The sequence below is a fragment of the Canis lupus genome, chromosome X (assembly GCF_048164855.1).
Source record: "Canis lupus baileyi chromosome X, mCanLup2.hap1, whole genome shotgun sequence".
Lineage (NCBI taxonomy): Eukaryota > Metazoa > Chordata > Mammalia > Carnivora > Canidae > Canis > Canis lupus.
In genome coordinates this window covers 98633177-98651806 of record NC_132876.1, presented here as the reverse complement: position 1 = coordinate 98651806, position 18630 = coordinate 98633177, and the positions used below count along the sequence as shown (strand labels likewise).

At 39.4% G+C, this 18630-nt stretch overlaps 1 protein-coding gene across 19 annotated transcripts in view; it reads right to left on the bottom strand.

Moving 5' to 3' along the window:
• Window positions 1-18630, bottom strand: part of DMD (dystrophin) — a 2167959-nt gene that overhangs the window by 122868 nt on the left and 2026461 nt on the right. For all 19 annotated transcript variants that reach the window (XM_072818058.1, XM_072818060.1, XM_072818056.1 and 16 more), the window contains one exon: window positions 18367-18428. In XM_072818058.1, coding sequence (XP_072674159.1) covers window positions 18367-18428 — 62 coding nt within the window. The remainder of the gene's footprint in view (window positions 1-18366; window positions 18429-18630) is intronic.

Genomic DNA, 18630 nt, shown 5'->3' with positions numbered 1-18630 from the left:
CAGTCAGTCCATCAGGCACTCTGAGAGTTAAATAAAATTCTGTGACTTGGGGACCTAAACCCCATTTATAACACATTTTATTCCAAGTTGTAAGCAACTAACTTACAAATAAACTTCTGCAACATAGCCCGAAGGTAAGTTCAGAAAGGGCTAAATCTTGTCTCAAGGCAAGAATGTCATTGTTGCCTGACTGAAGGATTTAATGGTTACTGGGCAACCAGGAATTAAATTCTTTAGAGGTAGCTTTAATTTATCTCTACATACTTCTCGGGGGTATTCTTTGGGGGATTAAAAAAACCCATAATTTCTGTCAAATAAGAAAAAGATATTGTAGCATCTTGGAGAAATCTCTCATTCTAAATCTTCATTTTCTAAATAAATAAAACTAAGGACTAGAAAGTTCTTAGTAATTTGTCCTGGGTTCCCTAGTCAGCTAGAAGATAAACAAGGACCAGAAGCCAAGCCTTTTTCTCTGTTTTTCTTCCCTAAAGAGAAGAAGGGGTGTTTCAGCTGAAATAATGAAGTAGCTGAGGAACTCTCTTAAACTCCCAAGTGCCAAAAATTGTCACATAAACCAGAATCATCCTTTTTTTGCACATTCCTGCAGCTTCTTCTACTTTATATTTTAGTTTATTCTGGGAAGAACACTCAACACCCCTACAGTGGTGTCCCTTCCCTGACAGAGCCAGAGGCAAAATACAAAGGCTCGGTCCAAGTGGGATGTTAACAACTACTCTTTGGGCTTAAGAGCTCCTACGCTCCCAACTTGAACAGAGACCACAGATTTCTTTAACTGTAGCAAGTACTTGACACTCATATTAAATCAAGGAAACAAATTTTCACAGAGGCAAGCAAAGCCTAATTCCCCCCACTGTAAAAAGTAGTTGCTAGACCTTGAGATCTTCTCAAGTTTTCAAGGTTCAGATCCTTTCCTGTAAACCCCTCTGACACAGAAAGTACTAACCATTCCAAAGTGGGTTGTGTTAGAGGAGTAAGTCAGGAAGTGAGAAAATGAACATTTCTGTTAAAGGCCAGTCCAAACCCTGAATTAAGAAGCTAGGTCCCAGATACTCCCCCGAATGTATCAACATATAAAAGAGTTCATCTTATTTTTCACAATAATCTTCATCTCTCCATTTGAGTAACTTTTTTGTTTGGTTTACAAGTCCTGACAATGGAGTAGTATTTATAAAGTTCTGAATGGTTGACTTAAAGGTCACTAGTTGATTTTAAACTTCTTACTTCTTGGGATCCCTGGGTGGTGCAGCGGTTTGGCGCCTGCCTTTGGCCCAGAGCGCGATCCTGGAGACCCGGGATCGAATCCCATGTCGGGCTCCCGGTGCATGGAGCCTGCTTCTCCCTCTGCCTGTGTCTCTGCCTCTCTCTCTCTCTCTCTCTCTCTCTCTCTGTGACTATCATAAGTAAATAAAAATTAAAAAAAAATAAACTTCTTACTTCTTGTGAAAGTAAACTCTATGCACAACGTGGGACTTGAACTTACCACCTCAAGATCAAGAGTCAAATACTCAAATGACTGAGCCAGCCAGGTGCCCCTAAACTTCTTACATTTACTTCTGAGTTTTTGTCTCATAAAAATACCAACATAATTCTCCAAATAGCAAACATTCATCCATAATCTGTTACTCTACAAAAAAAAAAGAGCTTTAGTTTAATTTTAAAAAAGATCACCCAGGGTGCCTGGCTGACTCTTGATCTCAGGGATTGTGAGTTCAAGCCCCCATGTTGTGCCTAGAGCTTACTTAAGGAAAAAATAAAAAGATCAGAGAACAGAACACGGTGTCTATTATGCTATCAACATATTAAAAAACCCCGGCATATTTATATGTATGTTTGCTCCTACATGCATAAAATACCTCTAGACAGAAACACAGAAACATATCAACAAGCTTTACTGTCATCTGCCTCTGGAGAGTGAAATTGGGGGACTATTAACAGGGCTGAGAGGGAAACCTACTTTTCATACTCTCCTGTTGTACTATTTCATTTTTTAAAATCATATGCATATATTACTTTAAAAAAGGACTGAGTGTTCTACTAATCTGTTCATCTATCTATCTTCTTTTCTACATTTTGCTGTGATTTCTGCAATTTCTTGATTTCAGGAGAAGACCACTGTATAATGGGTGATGAAGAAAACTTGATGGGTTCTAGCTATGACTTTGCAGTAAAAGAACAGTAATAATGGCTCTCACTTTTGGGGTGCTTACTATATGCTAGTAATAAGTACATGCATTCTCACCTCATGCTTCCATCTCTGACATTGTTATTTTAGTCCCATCTTAGAGACTAGGAAACCAAAGGCTTAAGGATTCAAATTCAAGTATGTGGGACACTAAAACTACTCTTCTTAATTGTGACACAGTCTCCCAGCTTGCTTGGATGGAACTCTCTAAAGCTTCACTTTCTTCATTTGTAAAGGGAACAGTAACAGTTGCAGTTTCCAGCGCTGTGATGAAGACCAAGAGAGATACTTGTCTCTTAAAAGCTCCCAGGAGGGAGAGATCCAGGATATACACATGCTCAGTAAAAAGAAGGGCTCTTACCCTGCCCCCAATATCTCATATATAAAGTACAATGAAAATACAAACAATCTTGTTTTTCCCACATTGATAATTCTCAAACACTTCCTTTCTTCCCCTTTCCAAATGCCTTCAAGATGTTTCCTCTTTGAAATGCCACTGTCACTTCCCAGGAACGAAGTTTAGCTCAGGGGCTAAACCATGGTTTAGGCATTTAAAGTACATTTAAATCCCAGCCATGCTATGTGAGCAAATTACCTATTTTCTCTGAGCCTCATCTGCACAATGGAGATAATAACACACTTCACAGGGCTTTTGAGAAGATTAATGAGAAATATATGCTTATGGTATGAAGTTCATACATTTATATGAGCTGCCCCACATAAATTTTTGTAAAACGAGGAACTACATAAATAAATCTATAAGTACACAAATCAATACAATTCAGACCCACTTCCCATTGCTCAAATCAATTTGCAATATCCTTCTTGTTCAATGGTATCACCCTTCTCTGCGCCATCAAAGCTGAAAATCTAGAAGGTGCTTTATAACTCTTTTCTTTATGACCCATCCAATCTGTCACTGCTCTCAGGCAATTCTACCTTGAGAAAATTTCCCCCACTGCCATCTTAAGACCCTCATCATCTCAATTGCCACAAAGGAAAACAAAATAACTGATTGCTCCCCTCTCTGAACATCCTTAATCTGTCCCATCAAAATCTTACTCTTCAAAGCAGAACGCAGACTTCATCATCTCTCACTCCAGAAGATTCAGCAATGTCTTCCCATTGCCAATCAAATGAAATTTCTATTTCTCATTCTGTAATTTAAAGCACTTAAATTGCCTTTAATTCAATAGCTTTAAATCAGGTTTTTCTCCAAAAACTGAAGTAGATTCTCATAGAACAATGTCCCCACTGAACCTCAAACAAGCCAGTCTTTCTCCCAACTGTACCTTTGTTTATGCTGCTACAGTATCTGGAAATATCCTAGCCTGCATTTTAATTTACCTAAGTCTTATAAAAATTCCTTCCTTAGAACAATGGTTCTGCTCTACTCTCCAAATAGCCTTCCCCAGTGATTCTAATCAATACTGCTGTCTACCTATATAAGATACCATACATCTGACCTTGATATTATGTAAGTTAGTATAGTCTTATAGCATTTATTAATGTCAATTTTATTTCGTGAATGTCAATGTTATTCCCTAAAGAAGATAGTAAGTTAACTTGTGAAGCTGACATGTGCTTTTTCAGAATCCCTGCACAAATAGATACTCGGCAATGTAAGCCGTGTGTGTGTGTGTGTGTGTGTGTGTGTGAGAGAGAGAGAGAGAGAGAGAGAGAGAGAAGGCAAGGTTGAATCTAAACCTTCAGTCATTCCAACTTGAGACATTTAAATTTGCCTTGAAAAACAAAATGGGTATATGTTAGCATTAATAAACTATTACAGGATGCCTGGTGGTTCAGTGATTGAGCATCTCCCTTTGGCTCAGGTCATGATCCTGGGGTCCTGGGATCGAGTCCTGCATTGGGCTCCCCACAGGAAGCTGCTTCTCTCTCTGCCTGTGTTTCTGCCTCTCTGTGTCTCTCATGAATAAATAAAATCAATCCTTAAAAAAAAACCCAAACCAAAAAAACCTATTACATAAGCAATAAGAGATGATAACATCGTTGTCGTTTGAGTTCCAAAGACAGAAAGGACTTCAGTGGTTCCTCATCAGCTACAGGTAGAGCTAGGGCAATGCCCTTCGCTCTTATAGGTCAGGACTTCTTTTTTTATTTTTAAGCTTTTTTTTTTTTTTAATAATCTCTATACCCAACATGGGGCTCAAACTCACAACCCTGAGATCAAGAGTCACATGCTCTTCTGACTGAGCCAGCCAGGCATCCCTCACAGGCAAGGACTTCTATCCCATCATAAGATCCATTGCACGCCCCAGTTCACACCATCTTGGGAGACGGACAGTAATCAGGCCTTATGTTTCTTTGTACCCTAATACTCAAAGCAGGACCTGGGACATTCTAAGTGTTCTATATTAATGGAGAAAAGAATTCCTCACAGAAGACTGCAAAAGTAAACTGTCCATACCAGTCGTATGTACAAGCTTCCCTTACTCAAGAGGCAGGAAGCAGCCTCCCTCCTCCACCCATAACTGATTAGCCCTTTATTAAGAGAACCACTGTAGTTCAGAGCTCTGCATATATTTAAAAATGTGAAGAAACTGGAGTTGGCACAGAGAATAAGAAAATCTAACATAATGGGTGGATAATAGGTCCACTGAGGACAGATGAAGAAATAAGGCTTGTTTAGCTTGAAGAAGAGAAAGCTGAGGCATAATTCAAAACCTGTACTGATGTAATCAGGAGTCTCTCATCACCAAGAGTCCCTCAACGCAATAAAAAAAGTCTGCATTACAACAGAAAAGTTTGGAAGAGTTTTGTTTGCTTAAATTGCTTTTGCTTTTACATTATTCACAAGAGGAAAACTGCTCAGTAAACATTTAACAGAAAATGTTCATGATCACTAGTAATCAAAGATATGTGAATAATAACAATAAGATGATTTTATGTTCTCTATTACAATAAGCGAAGTAAAAATAAGGCTCCCCACTGGCAAAGACACGGTCAGATGGGCGCTTTCATGCATTAAGAGTGTAAATGAGCACAACCTTTGAGAGAGCTTCAGGCCAAACCTTAAAAACTCTAGTACCCTCTGACTCCATGATTACACTTCGGTGAATCAAATATGCAAAGGCTTTATACACAGAGATGTTCCTCACAGACTGACTGAAAAGTAGTGAAAAAAAATTGGAAACGACTGTGGAAAAAATTATTAGCTCCACACTCTTTAATTGCAGCTTGGTCAGAAAATGCATCTGGAGCAAGAGGCTACAAGCCTTAATTGACAGTGCAAGAAAGAACCCTGGGCAGAACGTGGTAATTGTAGCCACAAATGTTTTTAGAAGATAAAGCGTTCTGCTCTTCATTCTTTTTCCAGAGTGGTAAGTTAAAGGCAAGTGAATTTTTACATATCAGTTATTATAAAGATTAAAACTTCCAGAAATTCCTCATAAGGTGGAGTTCCTGTCTAAACTTATTTGCTAAGAAGGCAAAGATTTTCCTGTAATACTGGAAGTTTCCAAGGACAGTTGCCTTGTCACCTTGAGACCATAAATATTTGGTACGAGAAATGTTATCCGTTGAAGTATTTGCAGCAGCCAAGTGTTTGTCCATTTAAATTTATCAACCAGATTTATCAGTGGATAAACTTTCTTTATCAGCCTTCTGATGACTGACTGCCTATTTTGGACTACACTGACTTTATGCTTTAACATCTCTGAGATGTAAGTAGCTTGTTGGACAGAAGGCATCACAACATGTGACAAGGCTTTCTTCTCAGAAGCCTGTTTATGGTTAAGTCTCCAGCATCTTCAAGATGTATTTCCATAAATTCAACACGAATGTGTTTCCTTTGTGTTTACTTTGTCACAAAGTAATTGCTGAAAAATGGGAATTAATTTTTAAGAAAGTGGCAACTTGGGGAAAAAGTAACATCCCTGAGGAACTGCGAAGAAGAAAACTTATGATATTTGGTAAACGAAGTACGATACACCATTTAAACACAATTCTTATCTTAGGCAACTGTATAAAAATACTCAGAAAGGACTAGAAGCAATCCTCTAAAATGTAAATGGCGGTTATTTCTAGGTGCTGAGATTTCAGGTGTTCTTATTTTCTTTTTACACATAAACTTCATCCTCCAAAACTTTGGGCATGTACATACATGTCTTAATGTTCCAAAAACGAGACCATAAAAAAACATGTACACCTTCAATAGCCTGGTTTTCCTCAATATTCTTATCCTGTCATTCTAAACTTTAGGATTCACAATGCTTGGCATTCTCTTAAATGTTTACTCAGCCGAGGAACCCATGTATAAATGAGGCTAGTAGCACATCAAATTTTTTTTTTTTTAAATTTTTATTTATTTATGATAGTCACAGAGAGAGAGAGAGAGAGAGAGGCAGAGACACAGTCAGAGGGAGAAGCAGGCTCCATGTACCAGGAGCCCGATGTGGGATTCGATCCCGGGTCTCCAGGATCGCGCCCTGGGCCAAAGGCAGGCGCCAAACCGCTGCGCCACCCAGGGATCCCTTTTTTTTTTTTTTTTTTAATTTTTATTTATTTAAGCACATCAAATTGTATTTTCCCCCCTCTTCCTTTCCTTGCTATTTAAATTCTAGATCCACATTGACCCTTTCTTCCAAGGGTCTTTTTTTTTTTCTTAAAGATTTTATTCATTTATTCATGAGAGACACAGAGGCAGAGACACAGGCAGAGGGAGAAGCAGGCTCCATGCAGGGAGCCCGACGTGGGACTCGATCCCGGTACCCCAGGATCACACCATGAGCTGAAGGCAGATGCTCAACCACTGAGCCACCCAGGTGCCCTCTTCCAAGGCTCTTACTGCCATGGTTATCAGTTATTCCCTTTTGTCCTAGAAGGACAAAATGAATGCCAGGAGAGCAGTTCACCTGGTTTTGCTAAGATATCAAATTGTCAGAAAAATCAGTAGCTTCATTGATATTCTGTAATTTTATTACCATGAGGCTTTATCATCTACCTTCTGGAAAAAACAACAACAACGAAACCCTCTTTCTCTCCAGAGAGTTCCGTCTTGCCAGTTTCATAATGTGCCTTAGGAAAACATCATTTATATCTTTCTGTCTCCTTGAGTGGTATTTGTCTTCTTCCCCACCAAAATTACTCTCCCTTGTTCTACGGTGTTTCCTTCAACGAACGTTTATTTATTCAGAGGCTATCATGCGCCAGGCACCAGTGACAAAGATGAGGAAGACAGGTCCTGCTTTAAAGAAATGCGTTTGTGTGCCTTGAGACACTTCGGCACAAACAACTATAAACAATCCAGGTACTACAATCAAATGCATGGAAGCATAGTCCTAGCGTTTGGCCTTCTGCGCCACTACTTCTTTTTCTCGCCACCTCCTCTTTCATGGTTTTCAGCTCAGTTTCCTTGGAACCTAGTGTGACCTTCTCGTGCCCAAAGTCACTTCAGCATCCCAAAGCCCTACAAAAGCAGTTAAGGCTTTGTGTTTTTTCTCAGCCCTGCAGAGCAGTATGGACAAAATATTGTCCCCACCCACAAGGTCTCCTGTACTCGAGTCATTTGCCTATTGCTTCTCAAATCCATTCTCTGACCTTTCCCAGTGCACTTCCAGAGAAATCTGGCCAACTGTGAGGTACTGGCGGAAGACCAGATGGCCGGAGAAGAGGAGAGGCCAGGTGATTTCTCCCTTCCCTTCCCTTCAGCAAAAGCTCTGGCAGTGGCTGTGTCTCCTTCCTGGCTCCGCTCCCTCTGGTCAAGCCCTCCCTCAGTGGTCCCCACTGGCCACTGGTTCAAGTTCCAGCTCCACACAGCCTTGGCTTCTGGGGCTCGGGTGATACCACCTCCAGCCACTGCCCTCCAGCCCTGGTACAGCAGAGGCTCCTTGCTGTCTTCTTCGCTTTTCCATAACTGGGTAACCAATTCACTGCATTAAATACCGTCTGTTTGAAATGAGAGTGGCTAGACCCTGGTGGATGTGTCACCTGAATAAAAAATCTGAGCATCAAAATCCTCAACATGTCATACAAAACTTATGGTGTCATCCCTCCTTACCTCTGTAGCCACTCTCTTGCCCCCTCCTCCCCATAATGGTGCCAACACCATTTGTGAGGCATTTACTACACGTCAGCCATCTTTCCTAGTGCGTCACGTTATTTTACAGGCTTCTCCTCACTTATGAATTATTGGGCATGTTTCTCTACCAGTGTGGTTTTATGACATGTATTTGATTCTTTAGTTTAAACTTTTAAGGTCTTCAAGACAGAGGTAGAAAGAGAGCTATAAAGTCACACACATATATATGTATTAAGAGCCATTTGCATTTATGATTAAAAGTTATGGTGTATATTGTTTTCTATTGCAAAAGGTGTATTATTTTAGAACTGGAAGGAAGATAAAGAAAACAGTAGAAAATGTGTTATTCTAATTTGCACTTAGTGAAGTAAGTTTGTACTTGGGATACACTGTGACCAGGTGAACATTTGTGCCTTGTGTTAAGACGTAAAGAACTTTAGAAGAATTAAGTGGCTCCTTGAGTGTCAGGCTTGAAAACCTAGACCTCGGGGTCCCTCGCTATCCTAACCCAGGAACCCAAGAGATTCTATTGTTTGGGGGTTTCATTTTAAAGATTTTCTTTAAAGTAATCTCTACTCCCAATGTGGGGCTCAAACTTACAATCCCCAGATCAAGAGTCACACATTCCACCGACTGAGCCAGCCAGGTGCCCTGTGATTTTGCTTTTTCAATTATTTATTATTATTAGTAGTAGTAGTAGTAGTAGTAATCACTACATCCAATCTAGGGTTCAAACTCACAACCTCAAGTTCAAGAGTCACGTGCTCCATCAACTGAGCCAGTTACGCACCCCAGGAATTCAAGAGATTTTGGATACAGAGGACGTGGTATAGGAAAATAACACCGAGAATAATAAATAGTGAATCATCATAATTATCATCATCATTAACAGCAATTATAATTCCTTGAGAAGTTACTATGTTAGACATTTTGTCATTTTACATACATTATCTCAAATCCTCAAAACACTCTCCAAGGAAAGTATCATCCTAGCTACTTTATAAATCAGGAAGTTGGGTTTCAAAATCGTGAGTGCCTTTGTCTTTAGCCACAGAGAACTGGTGGCAGAGGCCGAATTCAAACCCACGTCTCACCAGTCTCAAAGTCAATGAACTCTGCTGCTATATCCTTACCTCCCAACCTAAACTCAGATAATGACAAGAGTACAGTCACAGTATAATCAATCAGTTCCCCACGGAATTTGTCACATAACGTCAAGGGCGCACAATACCACGTTTTCTATTCTGGACAGAAACAAACTTGTATTTGAAAACTATCACATTCTGTACATTGCAGTGAATTCTGTGGGTGGGGGAGGCATTAAACTAGGCAGCAAGGGCCCTGCTACTTAACACACAAACCTCTTCTGGAACAGGGCGATTTTATTACTTCAGCCTCCAAAATAATTGCTAACAAGGTCTATGAAATGGGAAAGAAGATATATCCCTCCTTTGCCTCAATGGGACTCAACTGGCGAACTATAAAATCCCATAAGTACAATTTTTTTTAGGTCTTCTTGTTTGGTGTCAATTAATTAGAACCCCTCAACACACACCCAAGGTCCCTTGATTTGACATTTATTCTTTCAAAAATTAACGACTCTGGAACAGTGCTACTCAAATTATGGTTCTTCACAAATATGGAAGTTGGGTACGTTAGGTAACTTTTGCAGCAACCTGTCATTGCCGTGACATCCAACTGCGTGATCAATGGGTTCATCCAGAACAGGGCACAAATCAGGTTGGGTGTCGCTGAACCTGTGCAGCTGAGTGACATGTAGTGTGAATGCATACCGGTCAGCGTCAGCAGCATCACCTGCAAGTCTGTAATGTCCTATATACGGTTTAAAAAACAAAACGATTGCCCTTCATCTGTTTGAGAAGCACTGCTCTAAAACGGACAGCCTCTTCACAGAATGAGAAAGCCAAATACCGCCTTTCCATCAAAATAGATACTTGATAAAGAATATGTACATAAATAAATATATGTGTGCCACACATGCCCATGCTTGCACATACACACACTCACATATAACGTATGTCCCAGTTACGTAAGCTTCAATTTATGAGGGGGCACGAGGCCTTCCCTGGAGTTATGCAAGGGATCAGGACGGTAGAGTGGCAAATTCTGAAACATTCTCACAGAATATCACCAATTCATAAATAAGCTAATGATTCATCCACTATGTCATGAGATAGTCTTTCAGAATATTTTTAGGTCATTTTATTACTACCGTAGAGGGTACAGACTTTAAAAACTCACTATCTATTTTATGTGAGTGTTCTGACTGTTCCGAATCTCTTTCCAGCAAAATTGCAGCTCCCGAGAGACGTACAGAGGTAATCAGACTTGTGTGCTTAAAAAAGAAATATTGGAAGTGTCTGAATAAGAGCAGACACGTTTTTAGATGCCTTTACTCCGTGTGCAAAAATCTTCTTCTGCAGACCCAGCTACATAAAATTGTACACATCCAGCACTTTTTTCAGAGCTGCAGGTGTAACCTTAATGCTCCTCTTATTTGGATCAACTAAACTACAATTTGGCAGCTCTTTTAAATTGTAAACCAGTCTGAGAGAGAATCTTTTTGAGTTTCCTCTCTGAAATAAGCTTCAGAAGATGCAGATCGGAAGTATCTATTTATTTATGTTCCTCAATTAGAAGCTTTAAATCAAGTTGTTTGAACGAGAAAAAATATTATAAAAGAATATTCCATTAAAGTGCCATAAATTTTGATTTGAAAATTACATTTCCATTTTACAAATGGGGAAAATCAATTGATTGTAACTGACATTAAAAGAACAGATTATTTCTCTTTTTTTTCTTTTTATAAGCAGCTAGTAAAGGAAGAACATTTATAACAGCCTTAATGTCTTCTATTTTGCAAATCTGAGTAAATCTCCACTGCTAACTTTGTCAGCTAGGGAATAAAGAACGTCATTTGAGATTCCATAGCTTAATTATGCTGATAAAGCAGTTTTATAAATCATGCTGGGAGTAATGGATATTCCTTTGAGAATAGCAAACTAGGAGCCATAAAATGTGTGCTCTGGACCTGGTTCCTTATCTTCTACCCATATGTCAGTACAAATAAGTCAAAGCAGGTCTTGTGCCTCAGCCTGCTCAGGTCCAAAACGAAAGAAGGAAACAGCTACCCCATCCACTGATACAGTAGCATTATTTTCCAAATCAAAAATGGGAACTATACTCAAGGGGAAGGCAAGACAGATGATGTGACACAAATTAATATGAAATTCAGGTCATGTGCCAGCTATAGACCTAATTTACAGCCATGTAAGGATTAAATACAGTTATTTCTGAAAACTTTACACAGTGTAAAGTGCTATGCAAATGAAAGCACAATTATTATGAGTATGATTATCCTATGATTCCCATCTTCCAGGCTGGTAGTGACCAAGAGGAATTGGAGAGATGCACATTGCATTCCCAAGACCAAACCATACTCTGGCCAGGAGTTGAATTAAAACCAGACATTCAGAGATGGAAGATTCGTTGCCCAACCTGCTGAATCAGAAATCTGAGACCAAGAAAAAGCAAAAGATTAGCCCAAGGTCACACCTAAGCTGGAATCTCAATTTAGATATTCTTTCCCGTTCAAGGCATTATGGTAGGAGAAAAACAAAATACAGAAGGTTTTAATACTTAAGGATTTGGAGACAAGAGACAAGGAAAAGAATATGCTAAATATTGAGCAGCCTAGTTGAGAACGGTTTACATAATATGCTGAGAAAAGCATGAGGACAAGCTCCCGAGGCAAAAGGAATTCATAGTCGTTCAGAATCCCGCAGCTCCTAACTGTAGAGCATCCTCTGGAGGGAGCACTTAATGGAATGTTCGACAGAGAGGGAGAGCTTGTAGACCTCAAAGGTATTATTCCCTCCTCATGGACGACTGAGGAAAGAGATTCAGGATTTCTATGGAGTGTTCCTAACTATCTGGCCAGCTGTGCTCATTTATTAATAATGCTATTCATGTAACTTGATGAAGCTCTTAGCCTCATGACTTAACTGGGAATTGATTGGTGCTCTTAACTTGTACTGCTGAAGAATCCCACCGGCCTCAGACCCACCAGACCCTAAAACAAAGCCCTCATTTTATCTTATTTTTTAAATATTTTATTTATTCATAAGAGACACAGAGAGAGGCAGAGACATAGGCAGAGGGAGAAGCAGGCTCCCCGCAAGGAGCCCGATGCGGGACTCGATCCCAGATCCCGGGATCAGGACCTGAGCCAAAGGCAGACGCTCAACTGCTGAGCCACCCAGGCATCCCCAAAGCCCTCATTTTAACATTCTAAAGCTCTTCTCAGGCAACAGATGCCAGGCTAAGGGCCACGTGTTGATGGACTGTCTTCAAATCACAAGAGTTTTTAAGACCACTTTCCCTATGATTGCCTAAAACGCTCAAAATCCATTTCTAAAAACTGACAGCTTTCGTATCATTTGGGTGAACATCATGCTGGAGAATGGGTTGCAAAAAATTTTTTAAAGATTTTATTTATTTAATTATGGGGGGGGGCGGGCGGCACAGGCAGAGGAAGAAGCAGGCTCCCTGCAGTGAGCCTGACGTGAGTCACGCCCTGGGCTGAAGGCGGCGCTAAACCGCTGAGCCACTGGGGCTGCCCCTGGGTTGCAAAATTTGAGCGACAAGATCCTTCTAAAGCATGCTAGAACCGCAGGCAAGGATGACAACTGATCCTCCTAGAGAAAACCCTGGAGGTTAAAGGGGCTGCAATGCAGAAAAAGGAAACTGCAATAAGTGACATCAGATCATATGGGGCATATGGATTTTTAGCAAATGGTTTGGAATACTCAGCTAACCCCTAAAGCTTCACGATTCTCTTTTCATATTATCTTATTTTTACCCACGAGTCCCCGTTGCAAACTGCTCTTCCTGTCCTGTACCACCACGATCACTAATGTAAACACCTCACAGTGCAGCTCGGAAGGGAACCACGGAGAGGACTACCTGATTCTCTTGTATTTATAATTAATAGATCCCAGTAAGACAGACTAAGCAATACCTTCTTCGAGGATCTCTGAGCAGTACATATTATGGGGGTGAGGGCTTTTTAAAAGAAATATTTACTTAAAAATTTTAGTGATGAACTTAAGCACCGAGACATAAATCATGAGGAAAATGACAGGCTTTTTATCATTTAATGGCACTTCACATAAATCAGTCTTATATTAATATTTCAAAATAAATCCTGGAGCACATCACTATCTAACAGCTACTGATTTTGTAAACGGCTTTTGGAGACTTACAGACTTGCAGCTTTTGAATTGCCAAGATAACATAATGGGACAACAGTCTTTTCGTTATATTTGTAAAGATGCTAAAGGAAACCTGAAATTCACCTCACATATCAGCTAGATTATTGCTTCTAAGAAATGATGAAGAACACGCCTTTTGAACAACAAATGGATGGCCCAGTGGGTCTTGTAGGAAATATCTCAAGATCCTCTGTACTCGGTAACCGCTTGCCTCACTCTGCCTGTAAGACACCAATGGGTGGCAGGATCTTTTCCCTGTTGTTTGTTTTCTAGAATATGCAGTTTTAAAAATAGGAATGATTCAACTTTTAGAAATGCGTTTGTCTGCAGAGTCAGCCAAAGGTGCTTCTTGAAAAATTATGATCACAGCAAGTTCAGGAAACAACCTGCTTCACCTCAGCCCAAAGTAAGAGAAAAATAAAGAAAATTCTTAGACATGTTGGTCCCATGGCCTCATTACAAAGATAGGAATACTAATAAGGCCCATGTAAAAATATGTATGGGAAACTTAGGTTTTTTTTTTTTATTTACCCCTCACCCCACCACACTGGGGGCAGAGAAAAATGCTGAAAGAAAACTGTTTTTAGGTTGTTCTTATTGATTTCCTCCTTGTGAAAACAAGACCACACTTTTGCCAAACTGTTTATGTTGCATAAAGAATTTTCTGGAGACCTTCCAATCCTCAAATTCCTAATGATTGTCAGGTTGTCACATTGTGAACATTTACATCATTTCTTATTATGCCTTCTCTTGTATTAGTGTGGAAGTCTGACAACTTTTCCCCTTTAAACTTAGAATTTTGAGGGGCAGGTACATAGTCTATAAAGTAAGGTGAAAACACAAAATATTTTTAACATTTGATGAGAGTTCACTCCAGAAAGCTGTGTTTGGTCTGTTAAGAATGATTTAAAATGAAATCTCTAATTTTTTTTAAACCAAAAAGTTAGGCATGTCTTCTCTACCACTAAGAATTTTTAGGTCTGCTCTTTTGTGGAAGGACATATTTAGAAACTAAAACACATGAGGCGATCTCTTGGTGTTAAAAGTTACCTGACAAAGTCTGTGGGAATCAGGGTACTTAAACATAAATTCTATACAGACATATGTGATGTTGGGACGGGGGGAGGTTTGTGAGTGGCTATTGTCGCTTTCCTGTCGTGGGTTCTCACTGGTGAATTGTTACAACCGTAGGGACACTAAGGAAGGCGGTAATGATGAAGAAACGTTTTATGCTAAACATCTAATTGTAAGTAATGTAAACTCATTGTAGAAAATCACAAGAAAAAGGATGAAAAAGAAAATTACCTACCATTCTGTTAACTAGAGAATGCAAATATTAACATTTGAAGTAACATCACAGCCTTCCATCAGTCAGGGCACAAATACTACTGTTATGGTCCATCCAAAACGTTGTTGGCTTTATACCAGCATTCTGTCCAGACGGCAGGCAGAGCGTGAGGGAGAACACTTGAATGCTTTGGGGAGAAGGGACATTAACAAACATGTGTTGAATGGGCTAGTGGGGAATTTGGGCCAGTTCGAGAATGGAAGTCTTCTCAGAAGTGGGCAAATTTAGGAATGTGTAATATTTCCCGCATTGTGAACCACTGTAGCTTCAATGGGGAGAACGTCTGAAATTGGGGCTAGAGAGGGGATAAGCAACATCTTGGTATTTTCAACATGTCACAGACAAGAGGTTCGAGTTCTATTAGGTAAGGGATCTACTTTAGACCTATATTGTCTAAAACATTTAACACACCCAATCACACACCAGTTTTGCTTTCATGATACCCTTCATGAACTGAGTACAGAGGAATGCTTCCAACCATTTACTCTAGAACTCAAAGTAGCAACTCGGACCTTGCTTTGTTGAATAGCAACTATAAGCCAGTATATAAAAATTACAAAGAAATAAAAGGCTTCTTTTCAGTATGAAATGCCCATATTTCAACTTCAAAACACTATACTGGGTGAGTGAGGCAGAAATAATAGTTAATCATGTAAGTCATCTCAGGGGTATAGACGTATAACAAAGAAAATCAACCATTCATCCAACCATTGCCGGTGCCCGGCAAAACTGAAAGGAACACTGCCTACCATCTAGGAACCTACTACACCGTCTACAGAAATGCAATGGTTTGTTCCAGAAATACTATTCAAATAACTATCTACAGGTGAAACTGTCAATTTGTACATATTTGTAGCAGGTGCATTGTAACGTACATGGGCATGCTTTACTGAGTGAATAACATCAATGAGATGAGTGAAAATGGTAATAGAGGACCCTGACCAAATCCCAGTGTAGCCCCAGAGAGCTGTGTAGCCCTGATAAATGGTTTCTCTGCACCTAATCTCACTGCCCTGTGAAATATGCATGCTGATACCATCCACGGTGCACAACAGTTGTGGATGTGATCCACGTGCAGTGCACACAGTGCGCTCTCAATAAATGGAAGATGTTATTGGATGCGTCACCATTTGGTAAAAGTTAGCCTAAGTAACATCTGATTGCAACAAAAACACTGGCAATTTTCATTTCAGAAAGACGTAAAACAAATGTCAACACTGGTTCATTTCCAAGATGGTTGTTATCGGCATAGCTAAGAACAGAATTTCAAAGGAGGTTGGAGCTGACCGTTTAAGACGGCTGCATTTTAGGATATGTAAATTATCTCAGTAAAGTTGATTTCCTCAAAGTTTGTAATAAATGGGCTTTAAATTCCCCTGCAACTGTAGAATTCTATTATCTCCCAAAGTCAGATGATTTGCCCAAGGTCCAAAATCACGCCAGATTACTGGCTTTTAGTTTACCACCACATTTGAATTATTGAGAAAACTTCAGAAATAAGATGATAAAAGGTGTATTTAATTCCTACTGAAGGTACAAACATCTATTCATTGATAGTTCATAATTAGCTTTTTATCAACCACGTTTGTGGTTTCTCATTACAGAGCAATTAAAAGTAAGCCAGTAGAGAATACAATGTAATGAAATGGAAATATGGCCATGGTACATTGCCTTTAGGTGAAAAAAAGCTGATTATAAAACAGCACTATCTAGCTTTTGTGAAAATGCATATACAGAAAGAAATTCTTGAAGATACCCACTGGATTATTAAACATTAGTTAACTCTAAGAGGTGAGTTATAGAGGATTTGTCTTTTCTTCTTTCTTGTTCATTAGCTTGTCTATATTTTTAAACTTTAAAAAATATGAGCAATTATTAATTCTATAATAAAAAATGTTAAGTAAAAGTAAATTCAAATATTACAATGACCCATCACTGTGATTAAAGGCAAAACATCACATGTGGACTGAGTCTGTGTAAACCTGGGGTTATAATCAGGAGTCTCCCAGAAGAGTTCAAATGAGCTCTTGATCGACAGATTTCTCATTTCTCTTAAAAAAGGGAAGTCCTAAGATTACAGGGCTAGGATGGCCTGCTTGCCCAGCAAAGCTGCTGCCTATTTCAGATGAAGCCTCTATTCTCTTATTTGCCAAAATTAAGCATTTAAGTTTTCCACCTGTGATCTAAACAGTGCAGCACTGTAAGCCAGAAGCCTTCTGGGAGAGCTGAAAATGTAGCACTTAAACATTAGCTGATTCCAATTTTCTTGAAATTTTTAAAAAGTGTGTTGTGTACATATGTGCATGCATATACAACCCCCACACTCCCCACACACATACTGCTAAGACTAAAATGACATGGTATTCATTGAAACGTATTGGAAATCTCTGGCCAGTAGAATTTTAAGTGACATCTTTTGTTTCTCATGCTTTTTATTTGTATTTTTCAGATTTTTTAGAAGGAACTAATTTCATGTATAGTTAGAAAAAGTCTGGGGAAACAATTTTTTTACTAATATCGCCTACCCCACGTCTCTGTAACTGCAATTCATTACAATAAGAACCTATGGCAGCAAGGCAGCAATAGCTACACACACATATGGATACACACGCGTGCACAAGCACACACACGTGAAAATTTGTCTGATCACCCTGATTCCCATGGGCATTGTCACGTAACTTTAAATCCAAAGAGTTCTCCTAGTGCCTTTTAGTCTGGAAATATGTGCATTCACAAAGAAGCAGACTTAAAAAAAACTGTTTTAGTGGTACAGAAGATGTACTTTTTAATTACAAAACAAACACACAACTAGTTACTACATAAGATAATTCATTTCAGATTACTCTCCAAAGATGTAAAACGGTACGGAGTGGACTTTCACGAAGCATTAGGACGATGGGTGTTTTTTTTTCTTTGGAGGCTGTGCGTCTGTTCAAAAAAATCCCAACTTATGATGGGGGAGGAAAATCCTCAGGCTCTCACACAAACACAAAACAAGACATAGTAGAGAAATCATTTAAATGCTCATGCTGATGACCTGACAGGCTTGGGAATTATAAGCACTGGAAAGACTGCAGAAAATTCCTACCATAATATTCGTGGTTTGGCAAAAAGCTCTGTCTTGAGTTTCAAGGGGAAGAAATCAATAAGAACAACTTGAAACAGTTTTCTTTCTTGGTGGGAAAAACAATTGCCATAAATTGCAAGTATTTTTTTTTCCATCCTTTTACACAGCAAAGAAAACTACAGAGACCCTTTGGCCCTCTCAGGTATATTGAATTTTCAGGAATCGATGACATTCGAAAACTTATTTTTAAAGAAGCTCTGTGAAAAAGAAAGCTGTCAGTTTTGGGTAGAAAGGTATTATTTTCACCTTTTCAACCATCCAGTATGAGATGGAGACAACCAACAACGTGACACTACAAACTATCCTGCGAGTCCCCGGTCATTTCACCTGGCACAAACATAGCCACGTCCTTACCTAAAGACTGGTAGAGCTCTGTCATTTTGGGATGGTCCCAGCAAGTTGTTTGGGTCTCGTGGCTAAAACAGAAAACACAGAGAGAGACTTTAGAATTTATAATGGGTAGTAAAGAAAAGGAGGAAGGAAAAGCATGGTTTGCTTCTGATTCACTCGGCATAGTTATGTCAAAGGGCTTCCATCACACCGTCAAGAACGTCTCTTATAAGCAGAGAGGCTGCTACCTTCACCCTCAAAGGGAAAAAGGCAACACGAGCATGCTTT